Raw genomic sequence first — 21,521 nt, forward strand, 5'->3', positions numbered from 1 at the left:
GAAAGAAAGAAAGAAAGAAAGAAAGAAAGAAAGAAAGAAAGAAAGAAAGAAAGAAGAAAAGAAAAGAAAAGATATCTTAAGTTCAAAATCACTATAATATTAAGACTCAAGATTTTCTTACCAACTTTCTTACAGGGAAAAGAAAAGCAAAGGACAAAACTACACACGCAAATCTTATAACACAGCTTCTTAAGTCCCATATTATTATACTCAAGTCCTAAGGGAAGTTAAATTTTACATGTCTTACATTCTGTATTCACATCTAAGAGTAAGTTTAGCTACCATATTAACCACCCAAAGGTTAACAAAAACCCTTTACACAGTGAGTTAAAACTGACTGCTTCATTACTTAACACCTAATGTCAACAGCAAAATATACACACAAGTGACACAAAAAGAACAAATGTTTGGTCTAAACACATGAAGCTGAATCCTACCTAAAAGCAGCTTATTTTTCACACTGACAAGCAGTGACGTGACAATGGTATTGCTTTCCAGCAAAACACACCATCACTCATCGTATCACATGGTGGCCCCATTACCTCATCAGGAAAGCAGAAAACAGGTGGGTCCAGAGGAAAGGAAAACCCAGGAAGATGGCCCAGACGAGCCTTCCTTTGGTCCCTTCCTTATACTCCCCTTCATTCACAAATCTACAGAGCGCCCACTACACACACCTGACCGCCATTTTTAATTTCTGCTTTTTCTGTGAAACTGGTAACCCGAGTTTCCGTAACGTTAAAAAACCAAATAACTTTGGTATGTATTATAAGTGTTTATAATCTATATATCCTCAGACCAAGTTTATTTTTATTAAAAAAAGCTTCTCGCCACTGATCAGAGAATAATCAGATAACCAAGACGGTACGTGGCCCAGCAAATACACAAATATGGCTTACTATTTGGGTTGCCGTTTGCACGTCAAAATATGTGGCACTTGTGCGCTTGGGAAGGCCCATCCTGGAGCTTTTCTGCCACCAACGGTGACCAACGTCCACTTTTCATTGGCAACCACCACTGCAAGACTGCCCAACAGGGTGAGGAGAAAATGTATGGCCAGTACACAGAGCGGCCCTGACTAGTAGGTACTTCCTCCTGCCCTCTCACCCTCTGTTGAGTTCGCGTTGAAGAGCAAGGCTGGATGCCTTTCCTCCCTAGCTCAGTGATTAACTGACTGTGCCCACCTGCCAAACTCACAGACCGGGGACTGGTTTACCTCCATTTAGCACATTGCTGAGAGGAGGAAGATTGCCCGTTAGCAATCTTCACGTTCCCCATGACTGCATAGTTCTGATCCTCACTGGTATGGCAGCTAATGAAATGCAGAAGCGAAAGCGGGCATCTTACTCGCCTTGTGAGTCAAAGCGGAATTTATAATATCACTGGGAAATACCTCAATAAGTAATAACATTTCACTTGGTAAAAAAAAAAAAAAAAAGAGAGAGAGAGAGAAAAGAAAAGAAAAAAGAAAAAAAGTATCCCACCAACCCCATGCTCCGATACCGAAAACACAGTGAGCCTGGATCCGTATTTAATCTCTTCTCAAATCAAAACTGAAAAAGAAAGTTCGAGTTCCAGTAATGAGTTTGGTAAGTCAAGACCTCAGAATAGGAGTAACCATACCATATGCCAGATCTGTCATCAGTTTATACAGTATCTTTTGCCTTTGAATGAATGAACTTGAAACCCCTCTACTTCACATGTAAACACTATCCTCTTTATGACTTTGGAGATGCAGGGGAAGCAGAAGAACTGAACACCTCTCGTGGCTTGAAGGCAATCACTGACTTCCCCAAGACCGCTGTTCTTGGAAACATTAATTCCCGAGACCGCTGTTCTTGGAAAACACACAGAACATCAGACGAAGAAGCGCAAAGAACCATTCTTCCTCTTACGCCAGGTGTTAATAAGTCTTCTCTAAAAAACACACACTTACTCACTTTAATAAGCTGCCATTTGCATTTTCACTGTCCCCTCTGAAAGCTCCCAGTGAGGCTGGGAGTCCAATCTTTTATTTGCTACTTTACTATTAACTTTTCTTTAATACTCTGGGTTTCTGAACTCTTTCAAAAATAATTCAGTAGGGACCACACGGAAATGAAGCTACCATTTCTGGCTTGGTGAAGAATCACACAGGAAGGTCCGGGCTACCATATGAATATCAGAAAGAGTGGTACCAATTAGATATTCATTATGCCCCCAAACCTGTGCGAAGTGTAGGTTCAGGATTAAACGATGGACCCTCTTTCTCATCAGCACAGGGAGGAAACGGTGATGCACCAGCCACAGCATAGCACCCGGACAGACATCATCTACCCTGTACGGTAACTAGAGCAAGGCTGTCTGTCCATCTCATCCCCGAGAAAATGAGGCAGTAACCCAGTGACTTCCTTAAAGGGAAAGGGTCAAGCAGCTTGCAAAGGGTTAGGACATCCCCTCTTTCCCCTGAGACATTGTCCGCACATTAGAATCCCCTAGGGAGCACTGGGGAAAAACAAAAGAGGGAAAAAAAAAAAAAAACCCACCAATGCCAGGTCACCAAACCAGACCAAACTGCGTCCCAGACCGAGCAAACGCCTGGAAGTGGAGCCTGGGTGTGTTTTAATAGCTCTCCGGGTAATTCAAAGGCACAGGGTTGAGAACCCCAGGCCAACACCTACACACATTTTAAAGGCCACAGTAAATGAGAGTTGTAACAAGCAAACACAGCTTCACAGCGGAACCAGGTATGTTCGCGGGAGAGGGCAAAAAAACGGGGAAGGAGAAAAAGTCCAAGAAGAAATATGATTTAATAAAACTCCAAACGAAAATGCATTCCTAAGAGTTAAAGAGCCAAACTCAACAGGTATGTATTTACACACGCTGCTTGTACACTCCAAATTTTTTCCCAGTTTTACCTCCCCCGCCCCCCCCAAACGAGCAAATTTCCAAACAAATAACTATACACAGGCATGTGTGTCCCAAATGTCAGGAGTGAAATGCTAAGGAAATTCTTTCCAACATCTGAGAGTCATTTTGTACAATATCTCATTGCTCCTACGCACTCACCTTAAAGAAGCAAGAACAGAGTAGAATAACTAAACATCCAAACGCAGTAATAGTTTTTCTCCCCTTTAAGCACGCTCTGAAACCCACTAATTATTTCCAGAGGGAACTTCTCTCGTAACACATTACTCCCGAGGACAGTCTGGTTCTCGGGCAAGCGGGACTCCACGCGCTGGCGATAACACTAAGGGGTAAGTCTGTGACTCAAAGAACCCTCCACAAATGAGGAATTCCCAGCACGAGAAATAATAATGAGTATTTAGTGGGGATTTCAGAGTTCAGTCTTGCTATCCCCCACTACCTTCCCCCAAATCAAAAACAACAACAAAAAAATCACAAGAACACTCAATGTTCCCCAAAGACTACAGATATGAGCTCTTAAAACTTCTAGGATCTTAAATATAGACGTGCACGTGCGTGCGCACGCACACACACACACAACCTTCACACACCTACGAATGCACATAATGAATTAGGTTTATAAAAAAACACCACCAGGTACACAGTAACCTCAACATGAAACTACCAGGGAAGAATTTTTTTTTCAACTCAATCTATAGGACTTTAGGACTAATGTCCTATGGACTGAGTTTCCTGCCTGTTTCCTGAGTGCTCCACTTGCCTTTTGTGAGTGAAACCCCCATTCTAGAACACTAATGTGGCTTCCTTTCCTCTCCTTCTTCCCAAACCATCCCCTTGTAGCTCTGCCCCATAACCGGCTCCAGACGTGTTTGTTCTGTTCCTCTCCTTGTTCTTCCCCAAAGGGAAAAATGAACGGCCAAGTGGGTTTAATTTTTAAATTGGTACAAGAGCTTCAAACAAGCTGTACTGAGAAGCTGGGGGGGGGGGGGATGCAAATGGAACACTCTTGAAAATGGTTGTGCATTAAATACACATCTTACGGCCCAGGGTCTTACTAAGGAGGGTTCTTAAATTCTGAGGAGGTCGGAAGTTTCGTTTATTCAGCAAGAATAACTCTATTCACTGCTCTAGCTCCTTCCTGTCACCACAGTCAACATCCATACATTCCAAATCCTGGATCGTGGAAGCAATAAAAAGAAGGCTTGGAGCTGCAGAAGGTTCCACTCCTGTGTCTGAGAAGCACCTAAAGCGGTCAGGGTGCCCCAGGAGGGGAGGGAAGACGCCCTCGGGGACGGATGGATGACAGCACACAGAAGCAGGTGCACAGACTCAGGAGATGTACTTGTCAGAGAACAGAGCAGAACTGGGGAGGCCATACCTGCATCGCCACCAACTAAAACCAACCAAAACATAATCATCGTAAGAATGAAACACCACAAAGCTCTGTGACCGTTTGCCCAGAGTTACTACGGCTTTTGAATACAATTGGCTTTTTTCTAGGTAACCCCATCTCTCAGTAGAAGCTGAGGTTCAAGTCAAAACCAAGCAGACTTCTAGGCCACATGAAAAATAACCCGAGACTCACAGGCATTCCAGAAAGTTTGTGGCTCATTTTACAACATCTACCGCCCAGTGAGGTTGCACTGCAGGAAAGTCGGTCCTGTCCCACACGGGAATAAATAAAAGTATGACAAGCAATAAACCGATAGGCGCTGGGTCGTAGCTGAGAAATCAATGGAAGGCGGCCCTTCACCCAAACGAGTGAGAGATTCAAGTACAAGAAAAATCTTTCTTTCAAGTCTATGGAAATTAACGCTTAGCTTTTCCACATCTTCTTCCATTCCTGAAAAATCGGTACCTAGACTAATTAACTACAACCTTAGATTCATGTCTTGAGTCCTTCTCTGTACTTTTCTCGCCAAGATACCAGTCAGACACCCTTAGCCACCACTTCCGCTCTAAGGAAAACCCGAGAAGGCAAAGTGTGTGCAACGCAGAGAGCCAACAGGAGAGGAGCTTGCTCCCCACACGGGATCCCTTGCAGAGACATAAGCAAGAAAGAAAACCTTGAATTCCAGCTTTTATGCCAGTTCCGCCCAACCTGGTTGCAGAGAAGCCAATTCAAATGGCTTCCTGGTTAAAAGAACACAGAGCACGGGGGCCCCCACCAAACACCAAACATTTCTAAAGCTAAAAGTAAATTTTAACTAGCATTTTCGGTTGAGCAAACAGGAGAGCTCTTCGTATCTGCCGCTTTCGTTCACCTTCTCTGAATCCTTCTTATAGAATTATCTTTCCTTACTACGTTGTCTACGAAATGCTGTAACCAGTTACGAAATCTATCTTTCAAGATTTTGGAGATTTTCCTACGATTTTTGCTTTTCTACTTTGAAAGGGCGTGCGTTCTGTTCCGCCTTCTGACGATTACACTCACATCTGTCACCTGATTTCCATTCTTCAGGGCTGTCCTCGCCTTTCGTTCCCTGGTATGGCCCTATTCTTTGTTCTTTTTTCTCAACTACTTCTTTCCCAGCAATGACCTCCAATATATCCCCCCTTCCCATCCAATCAAGTCTCCTTGGCATGTATTTTCCTTTTTCTCCTGGGAGTCTGAGCCCTCCATTTTCCCCCTTGCTACATCGAGCCCTGAACAGTGATTCTGAACCTCAGACCTTTCTGGTTACCCTTGTCCTTGCCCTTACTCCTCTCCCATCTGTCCATGACATTGACACCTGTCACCTCCCTGGCTCCTTGACCAATCTAGCTTTGAGGCAAAGAAAAGGTTTCCCCTGTGTTCTTCACTTTCCTTTGTTCGCCTGGGGCATGTGTGCTATGAGATGGGGCCCACCATAGTTTGGGTCCACAGTAGGTCTGCTATATGCCACATTTATGTTTCTAATAGCAATGACAGACTAATCCTAATCCATTTGTCTTCTGACTATTGGATTACACTTGCCAGATGGCCTGCTGAACTTAGGGGCAGGGAAGGTGCTATGTCCCCAAGTCAAAGAAGAGAAATGACTGGTTCGACGGGGGCTCAAGCCTCTGACCTTGGGCTTCGTTAGCCCTGAGCACTGACCAGCCACACCCAAATCACGGCCATGGCCCTTGCTACACCAAGAACCCTTGCCCAATGCAGCAGGTCAACTTAAACCTTAACAACCTAAGAACAACCACGTGAAGACACAGAGACCGGCTGGCACACCGAGAAGAAAGTAAACCTGAGACTGATCCATCTTCCCAAATCCCATGATCCCCCTCAGGGGAAAGGGTAACCCTCGCCCTTGCTTCCCAGTCTTTCTGTGCTGGCATTTGAAGCGCAGACCACTTTTAGGGACACCGCACCGGTCCCAAGTGTCAAAGCCGCCATGAAGGGACAAGAGAAACATAGTTCTTATTTCAACAGAAATCCAGACGGTATGAAAACCACGTTTTCTTTCCTCTCTGAATACGGCAAAACAAAGTCCCCTTATCGGCGGACAAAAAGTAACACATCAGGGGGGAAATAGATAAAAGTAAATTGTATTTACCTTCTTCTGTTTCATGCCACACGATCCCTTCCAAATTCACACTGGTCCCAGGTTCACAGGGCCCCAGACACTCTGGCTCTGTCACTACTCCAACTTCACATGTATTGACACCCACGGAACGAGTCCGAACCAAAAGCTGTTCAACCGGTGCTGCAATATTGGATGAAGATGGGGAAAAGTAGGAGGGCAGAATCTGAGGCGTGAGGCTGCTGGAAATCGGCGGTGGCGGCGCTGGCACTGTAAACAGGGGGTCAACCTGAAAGACAGACAGGCTTACTGCAGTGGTGCTGCATTCTCTGAGCGCTTTTTAATGCAATCTGTTTACATCACTTCTAGAACACATCACCATTCCAAATTCCATTTGCAAGGAGAAGAGACTTCGAGTGCTTTCGTGGGACCAAAATATAAAGGAGACTAGAAATGAGCGTTTGATTTTTTTTTTTTTTTTTTTTTTTAATGCCTGACAGGGTAAACATTGGGGCTCTTGCTTCCTGAATAGACAGGCAGGACTTCAAGGTCCTAAATTCACCGACGGATGACAGTTAGCTTCGGCCAATGTGCGTGAACTATGCTCTGCAAAATTAAGACTCTTCCCTATGTGTAACAAAATCTTACGTGCAAAACTACGATAGCTTCCAAAGGAGGAGCTCCAATAAATACCACAGAGGCACCATTGGACACTTGAGCACAGGAGATGGACTAAAATTGTTTTCAAAGTACTTTATAAACCGTAATGAATTAAATCACTACGAAAATACATTAACTTGCTCTGCTGAATATGTAAAATACATAAACTTGATTATACACACTCAAACACATAAACCGGATATTATTAGCATGTATTAAGCATCAACTCCTAATTAAGTGTTCTACTGCAAGGTTTAGCAGAATTCATATAAATGGGGAAATAAAGGCCTGTACCCAACGTCAGCAGAATTAGCAGTTTCTCCAATGCCACACGTCCCTTTGCAGTTCAACTTGGAAAAAGATCCCTGAGGAGTTTGACCAAGTCCCAGGATTCCGCCCTCAAAATCCCAGGAAATAGACCTGACAGCCAATATAAGAGCTTACGGTGCAATGCTATGTCCTTTGCACCCCCGTCCTGGAGAGCAGGAAAAGAGATCTTTACCATAAAACATTCAGAAGCTTGGCCATAACAAAACCAAAGGCGATGCATGTACTAAGTAGGCACATCTCCAACCAACTCATTCTCTCAACCGACCTGTTTCAACTACCGTTATCACTGGTACAGAATAGTTTTGGCCCTGCTGACAGGTGGTCAAATGTGGAAGACCCCAATGCAAAGCCCATCTGCACCCTGACTCCAGATGGCTCTCCCATGTCCTCAAGCTACACACAGATAGCACCTAGCTATAAGGGAGGACCCCCTTGTGCACTTTATCAGCTGACGTAATCAATCATCTGTGTAGAAACGACACAGAGGAGGTTTTTCTGGTAAAACGCCATCTTGGTCTGCAGTTCATATATCCCCAACTAACGTTCGTAAGAAATCAATGCTTAGCTACAGACGTGCCATTACATAGTCTTTGTTGTTGAAAACACACACATACACACGCAGAGTGCATTTGAAGGCAAGTTACATGAGGAAGTGTACTCCTGATTAAAGAGCTGAAACAGTCATGTGTGTGGGGTCCTTGTTCATATGACTGTAGGAACCATTTCTACAGTTTGCCTTTCACTAAAATGATCAACTGACGTTCACTTGCCTGAGTGATCCAAGATGCAAGAGAACAGCCCTTCGCCCATCTGCATGCTAAAGAAACTTAATTTCCTGGTCTCAAAGCTGCCATAAAACTTCTTTTGCTCCATGCTTTTTATTGTTCTGCATTCTTGATCACAGAGCCCAAGAAAGAAAAGCATTTAACGGTCCCAAACCTCAGATCCAGTAATTTATGCTTTCGCGTAAATGCAGCTTAATGTGGATCAAAGTTCACACTGATAGTTCCTATTTTAAAACTGAGCTGACAAATGTAGAAAGGGGTTCCAAGGGAGGAAATGCGGGGCGGGGCGGGGGGGGGGGGGATGCTAAAAACTCCATTGCTACCTTGTAGTCTTTATTACAACTAAAACATTTAGAACCACTTTCCAGAATTAAAAAAAAAAAAAGGCCAAGAAAAATGATAAGCCGGCTACTGTAGTTTTTTTTCTTCATGTTTGCCAACAAACTGTTAATTTGTATAGTTAGTCATAAAATGGCTATAATTGGTTGCTACACATAGAAACTGGAAAGACAAAACGGAACAATATTCTCAAAATACTCTTTATATCACTTGATTGACAGCTGGCGTTAATTCCAAGAGAATATAGTTTCAATTGGATAAACAAGAAAATAAGATGAAATCAAAGAAGGTAAGGTAGCTAAGGGAAAGCATGAATTCCCTTTGGGAGATGAGGATACAAGAAGGCAAAGCCTGCAATACAAAGTTTTAAGGACTGGGCATGCTGGACGCTAGGATTTTGGCTCAAACTCTGATGATAATTATAATTAGCATGTGACTTTGGACAGTTACTTAACCTCACTAATGGCCGTTTTCCTCAAAACAGGAATCCCTATTTCAATATAACCCCAACTCTGACTATATCTGCATACAGACACACACACACACACACACACACACACACACACACACGAACCCACTACCTGGATATTTAAGTGACTCCAAAGATCAAATTTCTAAAGAATGTAGAAGGCTTGAGAGAAGAGGCCAAGGTATCCTGGGTTTACTAGCAGCTTAACAGTGTTTATTTCCACTCACACAATCCAAATGCGGTGAAAAAACCTTAGCTGATAGCATTAATCGAGGAGACCTTGGAGCCCTGTCCCCACATGTTTTACAAGGACAAGCTAAAGTTCAGAGAGTCCAACTATAAATATGAACTTAATCATCAACAGTCCCCTAATGCAATAATAGGCTAAAGCACTTCAAGTCGACAGGAAAACTCAACAGGTAACACAGTTAAGACATTCAACTGACTTAACAGTGAATTTCTCGTTATTTCCACAATATTGGCTTCAAGACAGCTCAGAAGCTGCCATTCCTACAAGCACCACCACTACCAGTGAGAGAAGAAAGGGGAACTTTTCTCCCTTGGGATTTCAGAATTTGGAGCGCAGCATGAAGATCACACCCATGTGGCCTCCTGGAAACCCTTCTTCCCCAGAGCTCACAGAGGAGGGAGGGGTTTCATAAGGGTAGATCTGCTACCTTTTAAAACATGACAATTTTTTGCCAGCACCAAAAATTAGGGACAAGTCTGAATGTCTACTATCTCTTAAAACAATAATTAGATAATGTACGAGGCTTGGCCTACGATTCCTCGTGGCATCAACCGACAGGACTTAGGCCCTGCAGGGACCAGCTGAGTTTGCACTTGTCTCCCCTGAGATAATCCCAGAATGTCTGCCCTTAGAAGACCACCTCATCCAGCCTCCTCATTCTAGAGAGAAACATGGCTCACATTTGCACAAGGGCCATAAGGTACCTCTGGTGACAGCCCAAGGGAGAATACAAAAGCATCCTGTAAGCAGCAGGAGTTCAAGTACGCACACAAGGAGACAAGAGGGAGGTGGAAGGGAAATAATTCAGTGTTTGGGACGCCTGGGTGGCTCAGTCGGTTAAGCATCCAATTTCGGCTCAGGTCATGATCTTGCAGTTGGTGAGTTTGAGACGCGTGTCGGGCTCTGTGCTGACAGCTCAGAGCCTGGAGCCTGCTTCAGATTCTGTGTCTCCCTCTCTCTCTGCCTCTCCCCCTCTTGTGTTCTGTCTCTCAAAAATAAACATTAAACAAATTTTTTAAAAAAGAAATAAAACAATATACAGCGTTGCTAATTCTTTCTGCCAGCTAATGCCCACAGTAAGAGGTGCCCCCCTTCAAAAGGTTTCAGTTCTCATGTGAATCTTACGGCGTCTAAAACAAAGCCACATGCACCATATGTAAAGCAGGATCTGGAAGGATTTTCAGTAGTGTTTTTACCTCCCACAAAAGATCCAACTCCACTGCACCCTGATTTCCAGGTCATTCATCCACAGATGGAACCGTAACTTCTTCAATGAGGCTCATGAAGAGGCTGGCGGGGGGGACGGGAGGCAATGGTCCCTAGGAGGGCTTGGTAGTGGTGGACCTGGGGTTGTGAGGAGTTCGAACCCCTACCTCCCTGTTACTTGCTGTGGGGGACCCCTGAGCAAGGAACCGGGCTACTCAGAGGCTCCATGTCTGGATCTAAGAAATGGGAGTAAGAATAACAATCGCACCCACAGGGTCACAGCGAAGACTCAATGAGATAATTCATATAAAGTGAAGGCTCAGCAAAGTGCTTAGCTCAGTAAATGCTGGCTTTGAAAAAGAGGGGTGGGGAGGGGAAGTCCCAGGTCTGATATTACAGTTCTCTAACCCTGCATGCAACCTTACAAAGCTCTTTTTATATCCTACTATATTTAACATAAATCTATAATCCCCTCCAAGTGCATGGTTAAGTGCAGTTAAAGTGTGTTAAAAGTATAAGAAAAAGGGCTTAACCCTGAGAAGCTCAGCCTGGGGAAAAATACTGCTTCTTTCATACACTGGCATCTGGCAGCATTCGACCCAGCCAAATCGCCCCCCAATTTTACACCAGATCCTGAGGAGTCCTGTACCCCTACAAAATCTCCTACTAATCTAAGGTCGCACCTCTTTTTCATGTGTTGCTGCTCCCCCAAAAGTCGTCTGAGTTGTCGCAACTTGATCGCATAGCGCCTCCCCCCCACCTCCACCACTAGTAAATAATACCTACACACCCTCTACGTGCCAAGCATCACGCAAATTGCTAGCGGGACAGGAGCAGGTCCAGCCCAAGCTGTCCTGGACTTACTGCCTAATTAGCAAGACTGTGGCACTCATCATCAGATACTCACACAAGTACAGCAGAATTACATCTCTAATTTCAGAACCACATCCCAGGGGCCGTCTCTAGGGCCTGAGTGCAAAACACAGCATGTAGCGCAAGGCAGGGCAGTGCAGGGATCAGTCTTCAAACTTCTGATTCCTACCTCCACCTTCAGCTACATAACCTTTAGGCAACGTCACCTGACCTGTCTGGGACTCAACGGCTTCATCGGAAAATGGAAATAATCCATGCCTGAAGGGACTACTGCATGAGATCAAACAAACAACCCTGGTTTAGGTCCGGGTAGGGAGCCGTGCTCCATAAACATGAACTATCGCCATTGCCAATGTTATTATCATTATTACAAATATACCTGAGACCTGAACTGAAAAGAAATCAATGTAGGATTTGCTACATTCAAAGACAATTCCCGAGAGGCAGTTATGAATACCCTTTGCAGGGGGAAGGTACTCTACAGTGGTTCTAATCAGATATCCCAGGTAAAAGTCAGTGGGGAATTATGGGGAATTATTAGTCTGATAACACTAACACGCAGAAGAAAAAGACCAGAATAGAGAACTGGCCGGCGTTAGCAGTGGTTCGTTTGTCAAAGCTCTTCTCTGTCATCTTGATGGGACACTGATGTAACCTATTAGAGCCCAAAAAATAGAAGCAGGGAAACAGCCATCTCGGGGTGGGGGGGAGCAGGGGAGAGAGAAGAGACCCATAAGTCTAACAGCTGGTGGTGGCAGCCTGTCAAACTGAGGAAAGTTAATGTCAAGAACAGACGCGCGGCAGTCTCTCACTGTTATTTTTGCATGATTATTCCCAGGTGTTGGTGCACGCTGAGCAGTAGCCTGGCTATTTATCACTCGAGAGAGCCGAAGAGCAAGGGAGTGGGGGAGTAGGGGAGGCAGAGGGGGCAGAGAAGAAAAGGTTATTTACACAGATAGCGGCACTTAGTGTGTGTAATCACAGGGCTGGGGGGGGCTGCGCGGGGGAATGCGCAGAGAGATTCTGGCAGTATTTTCTCAGTTCACCTTATTTCAAGGGCTTCCTGAATGCCGATGGGCAAGGAAGGCTCCAAAGCAGGGGTGTTCGTGGTAGCAGCCCTGACTCACTCCAGCCTGACTGTGTCGGCCAGTGACGGGCTCCAGTACCGGGAAACTGGCAGCCCACAGGGAAGGGTCGGCAGAGCAGGGCTGGAGGCACCCCGGCCGGCACTCCCTCACCCCTCAGACCCGACAAAGAGACAGGTGATCTGCAGCAGGATGTGGTGCAGCCAGGCAGAGGGAGACGGGGCGGCCAGGGGCAGGGACAGGGACAGGCAAGCCTCAATGGAAGGTCTGAACCCTGATGCGGGAGCCTGCCCTCGTGGTCTCTTCCCTCTCTTGCAAAAGTCTCCAGGCGCATCTGGCTATTAACCCCTCAATCATGGAATTCTCTGAACAACAGCAAGCAGGGCGGAAACGGGGTTCTATTTCGCTCCATCAATATTTTTTACATTCCGTGAGCGTGCTAGGGCACCATTACTTAATGCTCACATTTTCTCCTGATCGTGGTATGTGGCTGTTTTACGAGATTGCCCATTGTCACCTCTTTAATTTAAAACGCATTAGACAGAGACTGCACTTCATGTAGGGGAAATCACAGCTCTTTGAGGGTGACCACGGCCACAGTCTCTCGCTCTGCATTTTAACCACCCTTGGTGCCTGACATGGCTGTTGCTTCATTAGCAAAGAAGGGAAGCTTCGAAGAAAAACGGATCTCTTCTCCTAAATGAACTGTCAAGGTTGAATTTCCATCCCCGATAGAGAAACCTGAACAAATGCTGGCCACTCCTAATGCTGTCTTTCCTAAATGGGGTGGAGACTTCTCCTTCCAGACGCACGATCAAAAAGCAACTTCCACTTCGCCCGAAAAACAAACAACCCAGTGAAGAAATGGGCAGAAGATATGAACAGACACTTCTCCAAAGAGGACATCCAGATGGCCAAGACACATGAAACGATGCTCAGCATCGCTCCTCATCAGGGAAATACAAATCAAAACCACACTGAGATACCACCTCACGCCAGTCAGAGTGGCTAAAATGAGCAAATCAGAGAACTCTAGATGCTGGCGAGGATGTGGAGAAACGGGCACCCTCCTACACTGTTGGTGGGAATGTAAACTGGTACAGCCCCTCTGGAAAACAGTGTGGAGGTTCCTCAGGAAACTAACACTAGAACTCCCCTATGACCCAGCAATAGCACTGCTAGGAATTTACCCAAGGGATACAGAAATGCTGAGGCATAGGAGCACATGGACCCCAATGTTCATAGCAGCACTCTCCACAATAGCTAAAACATGGAAAGAGCCTAAGTGTCCATCAACAGATGAATGGATCAAGAAGATGTGGTTTATCTATACCATGGAATACTACATGGCAATGAGAAACAATGAAATCTGGCCATGTGTAGCTACATGGATGGACCTTGAGGGTGTTATGCTGAGCGAAATAAGTCAGGCAGAGAAGGACAAATATCATATGTGTGCACGTATAGGAGGACTAGGAGGAACTTAACAGAGGACCAACCGGGAGAAGAAGGGGGGAAATGGTGGGGGAAAGGGAGAGAGGCAAACCATGAGAGACTCTTGAATGCTGACAAAGACTGAGGACTGATGGATGTGGGGGGGAGGAGGGATGGGCATGGAGGAGGGCACTTGTGGGGATGAGCACTGGGTGTTATGTGGAAACTAATTTGACAATAAACTATTTGAAAAAAATAAAAAAATAAAAAAAATAAAGCAACTTCCACTCAACAGCTTGGTTCTCTAACCAACATGGGTGAGCTCTCAGTTAACGGCACCACACATCAGACATTTCCTATCTCTCTTATGTCTCGACATCCCCATTTTATAGAGGGGAATGCTCAAGATGTTGCGGGATAGACAACTGATTCAAGGCCAAACCTCTGATTTTAAAATCCATGGGCTTTCTTGTAAAATTACTAGCAACGGGGGGGGGGGGGGGGCAAGATACAGTTTCACCCCTATTACATAGAGGGATAATACTATACATGCTCTCAGTCTTTGCAAGATTATGACAGGCCAAGTATTTACAGATGGGGAAAAAGGAAATTTGGGAAAAGAAACTTCAAAGGCCACTCATGGGACATCTGGGTGACTCAGTCAGAGTGTTAAAAATTTTTTTTAAAAAAAGGCCGCTCAAGGTTGAACTTGAACCCACAGTAGTCTAAGAGGAAAAGCCATCTCTTCTAAATGTAAAGTATGACACAAGGAGATGGAAAGAAACCTTCCTCCTAGGGTGATTTCTGACCCTTGTCTGTATATTAGAAGCCACACACCTGAATCGCCTGGATTTTTGTTTTTCGCATAGAGTTCAGAACGGTGCCTTGTGGGGCATCTAATAAGCAAATACTGCAATCCCTTCTGGAAAACTCACTCAAAGGCCTCAATGAAACCAAAGCTCTGGTTTGGTTTTGTTACTTTAAATCAACCAGCCCTAAAAGCTACAGCTACACACAATGGCTGGGAATGAGACCATTATTTTCACTTTCTCATTTCCAGGTGTGAAGACCAGAGGCCGCCCTAAATAAAAAAAAAAAAAAAAAAAAAACAGATTCAGCTGCTAAAGGGCTTTTACGGATCTGGCAGGGTGGGACCCCGGGACCGGACCAGGGCTCTGAACCCCCAACAGCTGATTCCATTTCCAATCATGCCAAAGTCATCGAGTGCCGATCCGGGGTCACTCTATGGTACCGCCTGGATGACTGCAGGCAGCACCGGGGGGAGGTCACTGTGGGGGTGTCACCTCAGAACCGGCCCTATGTGCAGGTCACAAAGCACAGACACATAAAGGCCAGCAACGTGACTTTCCACAACAGTGACCAGACGTTCATTGTCTAGACGTGGCAGTTTTCAAAGCCAAACAGAAGGTACAGAGTACAGAGAGTATATATAATTCAACTACTTGATTCAGTGTCTTAAATTTGGTTTTGTTTTGCTGCCAAATGGAATTCTCCCGCAGAAGGCCCCCAACTGGGCAGGGCTCCAGCACAGTACTCAAGGGCAGGTGCAGCGGACACGATGGCTCCGTCCCGGAGGGCTGACCCCACCAGCACACATCAGGTGTCATGCCCTTAAGTTTCATTTGCGTCCTCTGCGAACAAAACAGGTCCTACTGTGGAGGCACAGACTCCTCCTGTTTGAAAAGTGCCGCTGACATCTTTGGCTGCTCAGAGAGGACCACGAAATCGACCAGTGTTTTCATATGTTGTCTGTAAGGGTTCTCTGATTTTCTCTCATCCTGCCCATTTCCAAAGTTACTGAAAACACGAAAAGAAGCAGCAAAAAAAAAGGAGAACATAGCAAAGGTTCTTAGAAGTCCGTCTCCTTTCGCTAATTCTTTTCCCGAGTTCCTGGATTTCGCAACCAAAGCTGCAGTCCTGAAAATTTCCACATAAATCCCATTTCCATCCATTCGACCTGGTTCCCAGTCCCCTAGGAGTAAAACGAGAAACGAACCAACAGCTCAGTGATAAAATTCTGGATTTTTAACTCTGGATTTGGCTTTAACAGGGGTGCAACTATCATCCTAAGCAAATCAATTTCAAAATACCTGAATGAATAGCTTAGCAGACACTGCCCATCTTTTAATGACCTTGACTTCTCCTTGAAATTAGGGACCAGTCACAGGGCTCTCATCCTACTGCGCACACGCATTTTAAGGAAAAAAGGGAGGAATAAAAGAAAAGAAGGGCCTATTTGGGGAAAATCACTTTATTTTTTATTCTCAAGCAACAGTGGTTCTTTTCTCCAAGTTGTATTAGGGAATCTCACTTGAGACTGCTAAAAAGAGTAGCTTCCCAAAAAAAAAAAAAAAAAAAGAATATCTTCCATTAAAATCTGATACACTTAAATTATAAATGCAATACATGCACATCACAACAAATTCAATAGTAAAGACGTGCCTGAGTCACACTGTATGAGAACCAGGATGGTACCTTGGCCTGGATCAAAAATCTGCTTCTCCCAAGCATGGAGGGTCACCTACAGAAGGGGACAACTCTGCCCAGGATACCACCTTGGTGCCATTCGCTCTCCCGCCTGCAAAAATCTAAACTCTGCCCACTTACATCCATTTCATGTCTGAGAGCGAGCGTGTGAACATCTCGCCTCTCTTTCTTCCATACTTCCCAAATGCTGATCCGAAAATCTGATCAATTTCAGTAAATTCATGAAAGCTTTGAAATTTTAATTCCATAGTGAATCGAAACAAACGACTCGGTAAAGCTTTCCACGGTTTAATCACAGAGATGCAGTGCTTGGGGGGGGGGGAGGAGGAGGGAGAGAGAGAGAGAGAAAATCATAACAGCTTCTACCGTCACCTACATACCTACTCTCAAGGACACTTTAGTGACACATTCATTCTTATTTCGGCTCAACAGAAAGGCAAGGGTATGTTTTCTCATCTGAAGTCTTAAGAGAGAAGTGAGACCTCTCAGGGTCAGGAACCAAACCAGAGGCCATCACTAGCCCAGGGTGGGCTGCTCTGACCTCTACTAAGTACCTACCCTAATTACTACTTTTAAAAGTTTCTTCTCACAAAGCCCCACACAGAAAGAGCTGCTCACAGGACCAGAAGTCTGTCTTCCCTCCTGAGAACAAAGATTCTAGAAGCCAACAGGTCACTCTCTAGGGAGAGTCTTTCTCCTAACAGTTTCTTACGCATCCTTCTAAAAATGTTATCCATATAAAAACATGAAATGGGGGGACAGGGGATCACTTTTTATTTTATTTTATAAAGAGTTTTTATTTTATAGCTTTCTGCATGAATTTTAACATGAACACGTACTACTTTCATAATTCATTTAAAAAACTAGCGCTTTAATAAAAAGATGGTAAGCCATTCTGCTTTAGGATAAAAGTAAGCAATTACCAACGCAGAGGGGAGAGGGCATATGATTAAGACCATTGTTTCAAGCCCTTGTGCAAAGGTCCTGAAATCGACAAGCCAAAGGTGGTCTGTGACAGGAGGCCCGTGTACTGTCCCCAGGTCCTCCCCTGTATAAAGGCTGCTGTTTAAACCTGCCTCCTTCTGACAAAGCGATTCCCTTAAAATCCAGCAAATTCTTGCCCGGGTACCACTATGTGCAACGTATTGCTGCAGGAGCTCTCAAGGGGCCCCGAGCCTCCAGGGGAGACCAGAAGCCTGTGGGTAGGGCTGAGGAGGCCCACCGTGGCAGGGTGGGGCGTGTGAAAGAAGAGCCTTAAGGAAGTGCACGGTGCAGTGTGGGGAGGAGATAGGAGATGAGGGCAGAGCTGGTCCATTCTAGATATCACAGTCGGTTAAGGGCCTGAAAGCCTTGGAGGGAAGAAACACAAACCAGAGTCAAAGCTGGAAACGCAGGCCTCCTGGGGAGCCTGGAGAGTGCTAAGAACCGGGTGGTGATTGCCAAGTGGGAAGAGAGTCCTAGGGATTTCACGTAGGCGCATGGGAGGGTCAGGTTGCTCGTCTGGTAAAAAGCATGCGAGGAGGTGTGGGGAGAACAGAGGCGAAGGGCAGCTGTAGGAAGGAAGGCAGTTAGGAAGCCATAACAGTAGTCCAGGGAAGAGATGGTGGCCGCGGTGCGGAAGAGAGGACAGGCCACGCTCCGCTAGATGGTGGACAGGGGCTAAGATCAAATTGGTCAGAGAGGTCTGGTGTCCAACACTGTGCAGCGGTCAAGAGAAGGCCGTGCGCCCCCCCGGGAGAGCTGGCTCACCCCCTAAGCCCACTCCTCCCAGAAGAGTTAAGACTGCTGGCTCTCTAAAGGCGAGTGCCTCTCAATAAAGAGAGCCCTTAATTTCAACCTAATAGCTACTACCAGCCACATAGTATGGCTCCAGTGTGCCCTTGGAACTCTGTCTCAATCCGGCTGAAGAAATTGTGAAAATTAATAAAGGGAAATCTCATTTCTTAAAAGAAGTCGAGAAACTCGGCAGGAGGAACTCTCATGCCCTATCACTTGCCATCAACTGCAGACGCAAAGGAAGACAGGACCTTGCAGGTGCTTTTTACTTGACTACTACCCAGCAGGAGGAAGAAAAGGCTTTCCTTGTCGCCCCAGCAACAGCCCAGCCACCGAGAGACAATCATGACTCAGCCAGTGAGAAGCCACCGTACCCAGCTTCCAGTTTCCTCCAATGGACTCTTTGTTTCTAAGAGCCCTTCAGACTTGCCCCTATCTTCTATAAAAGAGCTGTCCCCTCCTTTGTTCTCCAGAGATGACTCTGATTTTTGCTGTGGCTTGCTGGCTGACGATCACAAGGGTCTCCCATTCCCAAATAATCCCGTTTTTGCTGGTAAAATAACTGGCGGTTTTATTTTTAAGTTTAACAAAATAATGACACAACAGGGCTGCAGCCACTTCTTCTCCGTTAGATTCTTTATCTACGTTTATTTCGAGAGAGCGCGCGAGTGGGGAAGGGGCAGGGGAGAGAGAGAATCTCAAAGCAGGCTTTGCTCCGCACCTAACCTGACAGAGCGCTCAATCCCACCACCAGGAGATCACGACCTGAGTCGAAGGTGTGTCGGACACTTAGCCAACTGAGCCACACAGGTGCCCCCCATCAGATGATTCTTGGTCTTTGAAAACCCAAACTCTACCTCCAAATACCACTTCCCTCCATCTTTTGTTCTGGCAGCCAAGAAGATAAGGAGACCTTCCCTTGGCGGGGGGGGGCCTTTATCACAAAACCAATGCGTGTCCTGAACGCGTTTTTTCAAAGCGTCCTCACCTAATCCTGCCTCTCCCAGAGTGATGCTCTTAAGCTTTCAAGGCACCTCCCCCTGAGAATCACTGCCCAGCCACAGAGGAGAGATAAACTCTCCTTTCCTTTTCTCTTTCTACTCTTGTACCTGCTTAAGAATATGTTCCCTTATCCCTTATGTTCTTACCCCCAGCTACAAATTCCATTTTCTCCAATGCAAACAGCTTCCCTTTCCAGTCTTGGAGCAAAGAGCCCTTGTAGAGGAAGAGTATGAAGGGCATATTGCCTCGCTTGTGACATCAGCCCACAGTCTAGTACAAGGGTTGGCAAACAAAGGCCAGAGGGCCAACCATGGCCCACGAATCCATTTTAGTTATTTCCTCTTTAGAGTCGAAAAGGAATGAGGGCCAAAGGGGAGTAGGAGACAGAATCCCATTATCTCAGCATTTGTATTTCCAGAAAATTTAATTTTACATGGGTCTTATTTCAGAACAGATTTTTTAGATGACTAAAACAAATCATTAAGAATAATTTTAAGGCAGTTCCCTCAAACTCATACCTACCAAGTAATTAACCAGCTCTAAATCTTGGTCCTATAAAACAGGAAGATACCAGATCCAAGTATACGAAACACTACATATATTTGTGTTTAAGGTGGACGCTAAAACCTGTCCAAGGTTTCTTACCCAATGAATAAGACATTTTGCATAATGTAGCCCCCCCCAAAAAAAAAAAAAAACGAGAGAGAGAGAGCAAAAACAGTATACATATGCCGTATACTAATATCAAACTACAGCACCAGTGGGCAATGTATATATCTTCAAATTTATATTAAATTTATTTATGTTAAAATGTATTTCTATTATGCTCTCCCTTAATATGTCAGTGATTTCCAGTTAGTCGATAAACACCTGCAGGCAGTGATAGCATGAGACCAAGCTACATTTAAATCAAGTTAATTTGAATCATGATTTAAATCATCAGTCAAGAAGAACTGGTGTCTTTTTTAAAATTAAAGGATGCCTTAAATTAGTTTTTGCCGTAAGAGTAATACACTTCATAAAACTCAGAGATACGTATACAAACCACTGTCTTAAAGGAAACATTATTTAAAGATGGCAAAAAAAACCCTTTTAAATACCCCGGTTATTTTTATCTTTACCATTACCATCCAGCCTTTACATATGCACATGTATTTTACACAATCAAAACCATACTCAATCTTTCAATAGATTTTTTTCATATTTTGCAGCTACATCAGGAACTCCAATACAGCTGCTATATGTATCAAAACTAAAGGCTCCATTTATATCACTAAAAGACTATCTTCTCTAAGTGAGTCATGAATATTTTTCTACAGTGTATTAAAACCACATAAGCAAAACAACTTATAAACAACTGTTTTCTTCAATTAAAAAAAAAACGGTAGGGGTAATTTCCTTCAACTACGATTTAAAATAAGAAGCTTAGTTTAGTATCTTTATCTTTCAATGCTAATCAATAAACATTACTCCTTGATGATAGTGCTTATTTTAATTACAACCCTAAAACACGGGATGGTAGGGGGTAAGTACTCATGTCGAAGCCATTCGCAAGCAGTTAAGGATTAAATGGGGCACCTAGAAGAGAGGACACAAGTTAGAGACGAAAATGGAGAAAACGGTTTCATGTATATAAAAATTCCAAATATTATAGAAACGCACATCAGTCCAGCATTCAACTCACAATTTTAAGTATCTTTAATAATAACTCTGAAGCACTTGGATTGCTTATCAAACTTCTGTTTCTCTTGTTCTGTTTGGCTGGGCTAAAGGAAATTTGTTTCAGGTAGCTTTGGTGTTAAGTACATTCTCCTGCATTCTTATATTCTAGAGCTCTACTAACTCTTTAAACTGTAAACTGTTAAACTCTTTAAACTGTAAATTGGGGCGCCTGGGTGGCTCAGTCTGTTAAGCGTCCAAATTCAGCTTAGGTCATGATCTCACGGTTCCTGAGTTCGAGCCCCAAGTCGGGCTCTGTGCTGACAGCTCAGAGCCTACAGCCTGCTTCAGATTCTATGTCTCCCTCTCTCTCTCTGCCCCCACCCTGCTCACGCTCTGTTTCTCTCTCTCTCGCTCTCAAAAATAAATAAACATTAGGAAAAAATTTTTTAAAGGAACTGTGAACAGGTTATTAACAAAGCACTCTGCCATTTAAGTTCATTCTGAATACAAGTTTTCAGAATTTTATACATACATTTGATAAAATATTTAATGTCTGCCACACCCTCAAACAAAATAAGTACCTCTTAAATGCAATGTGCTTTTAAGCCCAGTAAAAGAATCCTATTTCTTAAAAATCAAGTAATTATGACATAACTACTTCTTTGAAATCGAATATTGCATCCAAAAAAAGTGAAATAAATTAACTAAAGTTAGCAAAAAGACTGCAGGGCTCTGGAA

General features: G+C 44.5%; 1 protein-coding gene across 3 annotated transcripts in view; it reads right to left on the bottom strand.

Annotated features, from left to right (window-relative positions):
* ZNF608 (zinc finger protein 608) overlaps positions 1–21,521 on the bottom strand; it is a 116,581-nt gene that overhangs the window by 54,878 nt on the left and 40,182 nt on the right. For all 3 annotated transcript variants that reach the window (XM_039256904.1, XM_039256905.1, XM_039256906.1), the window contains exon 3: positions 6,438–6,693. In XM_039256904.1, the coding sequence (XP_039112835.1) occupies positions 6,438–6,693 (256 nt within the window). The remainder of the gene's footprint in view (positions 1–6,437; positions 6,694–21,521) is intronic.

The sequence above is a fragment of the Hyaena hyaena genome, unplaced genomic scaffold (genome assembly GCF_003009895.1).
Source record: "Hyaena hyaena isolate Hyena2069 unplaced genomic scaffold, ASM300989v1 scaffold_593, whole genome shotgun sequence".
Taxonomy (NCBI): domain Eukaryota; kingdom Metazoa; phylum Chordata; class Mammalia; order Carnivora; family Hyaenidae; genus Hyaena; species Hyaena hyaena.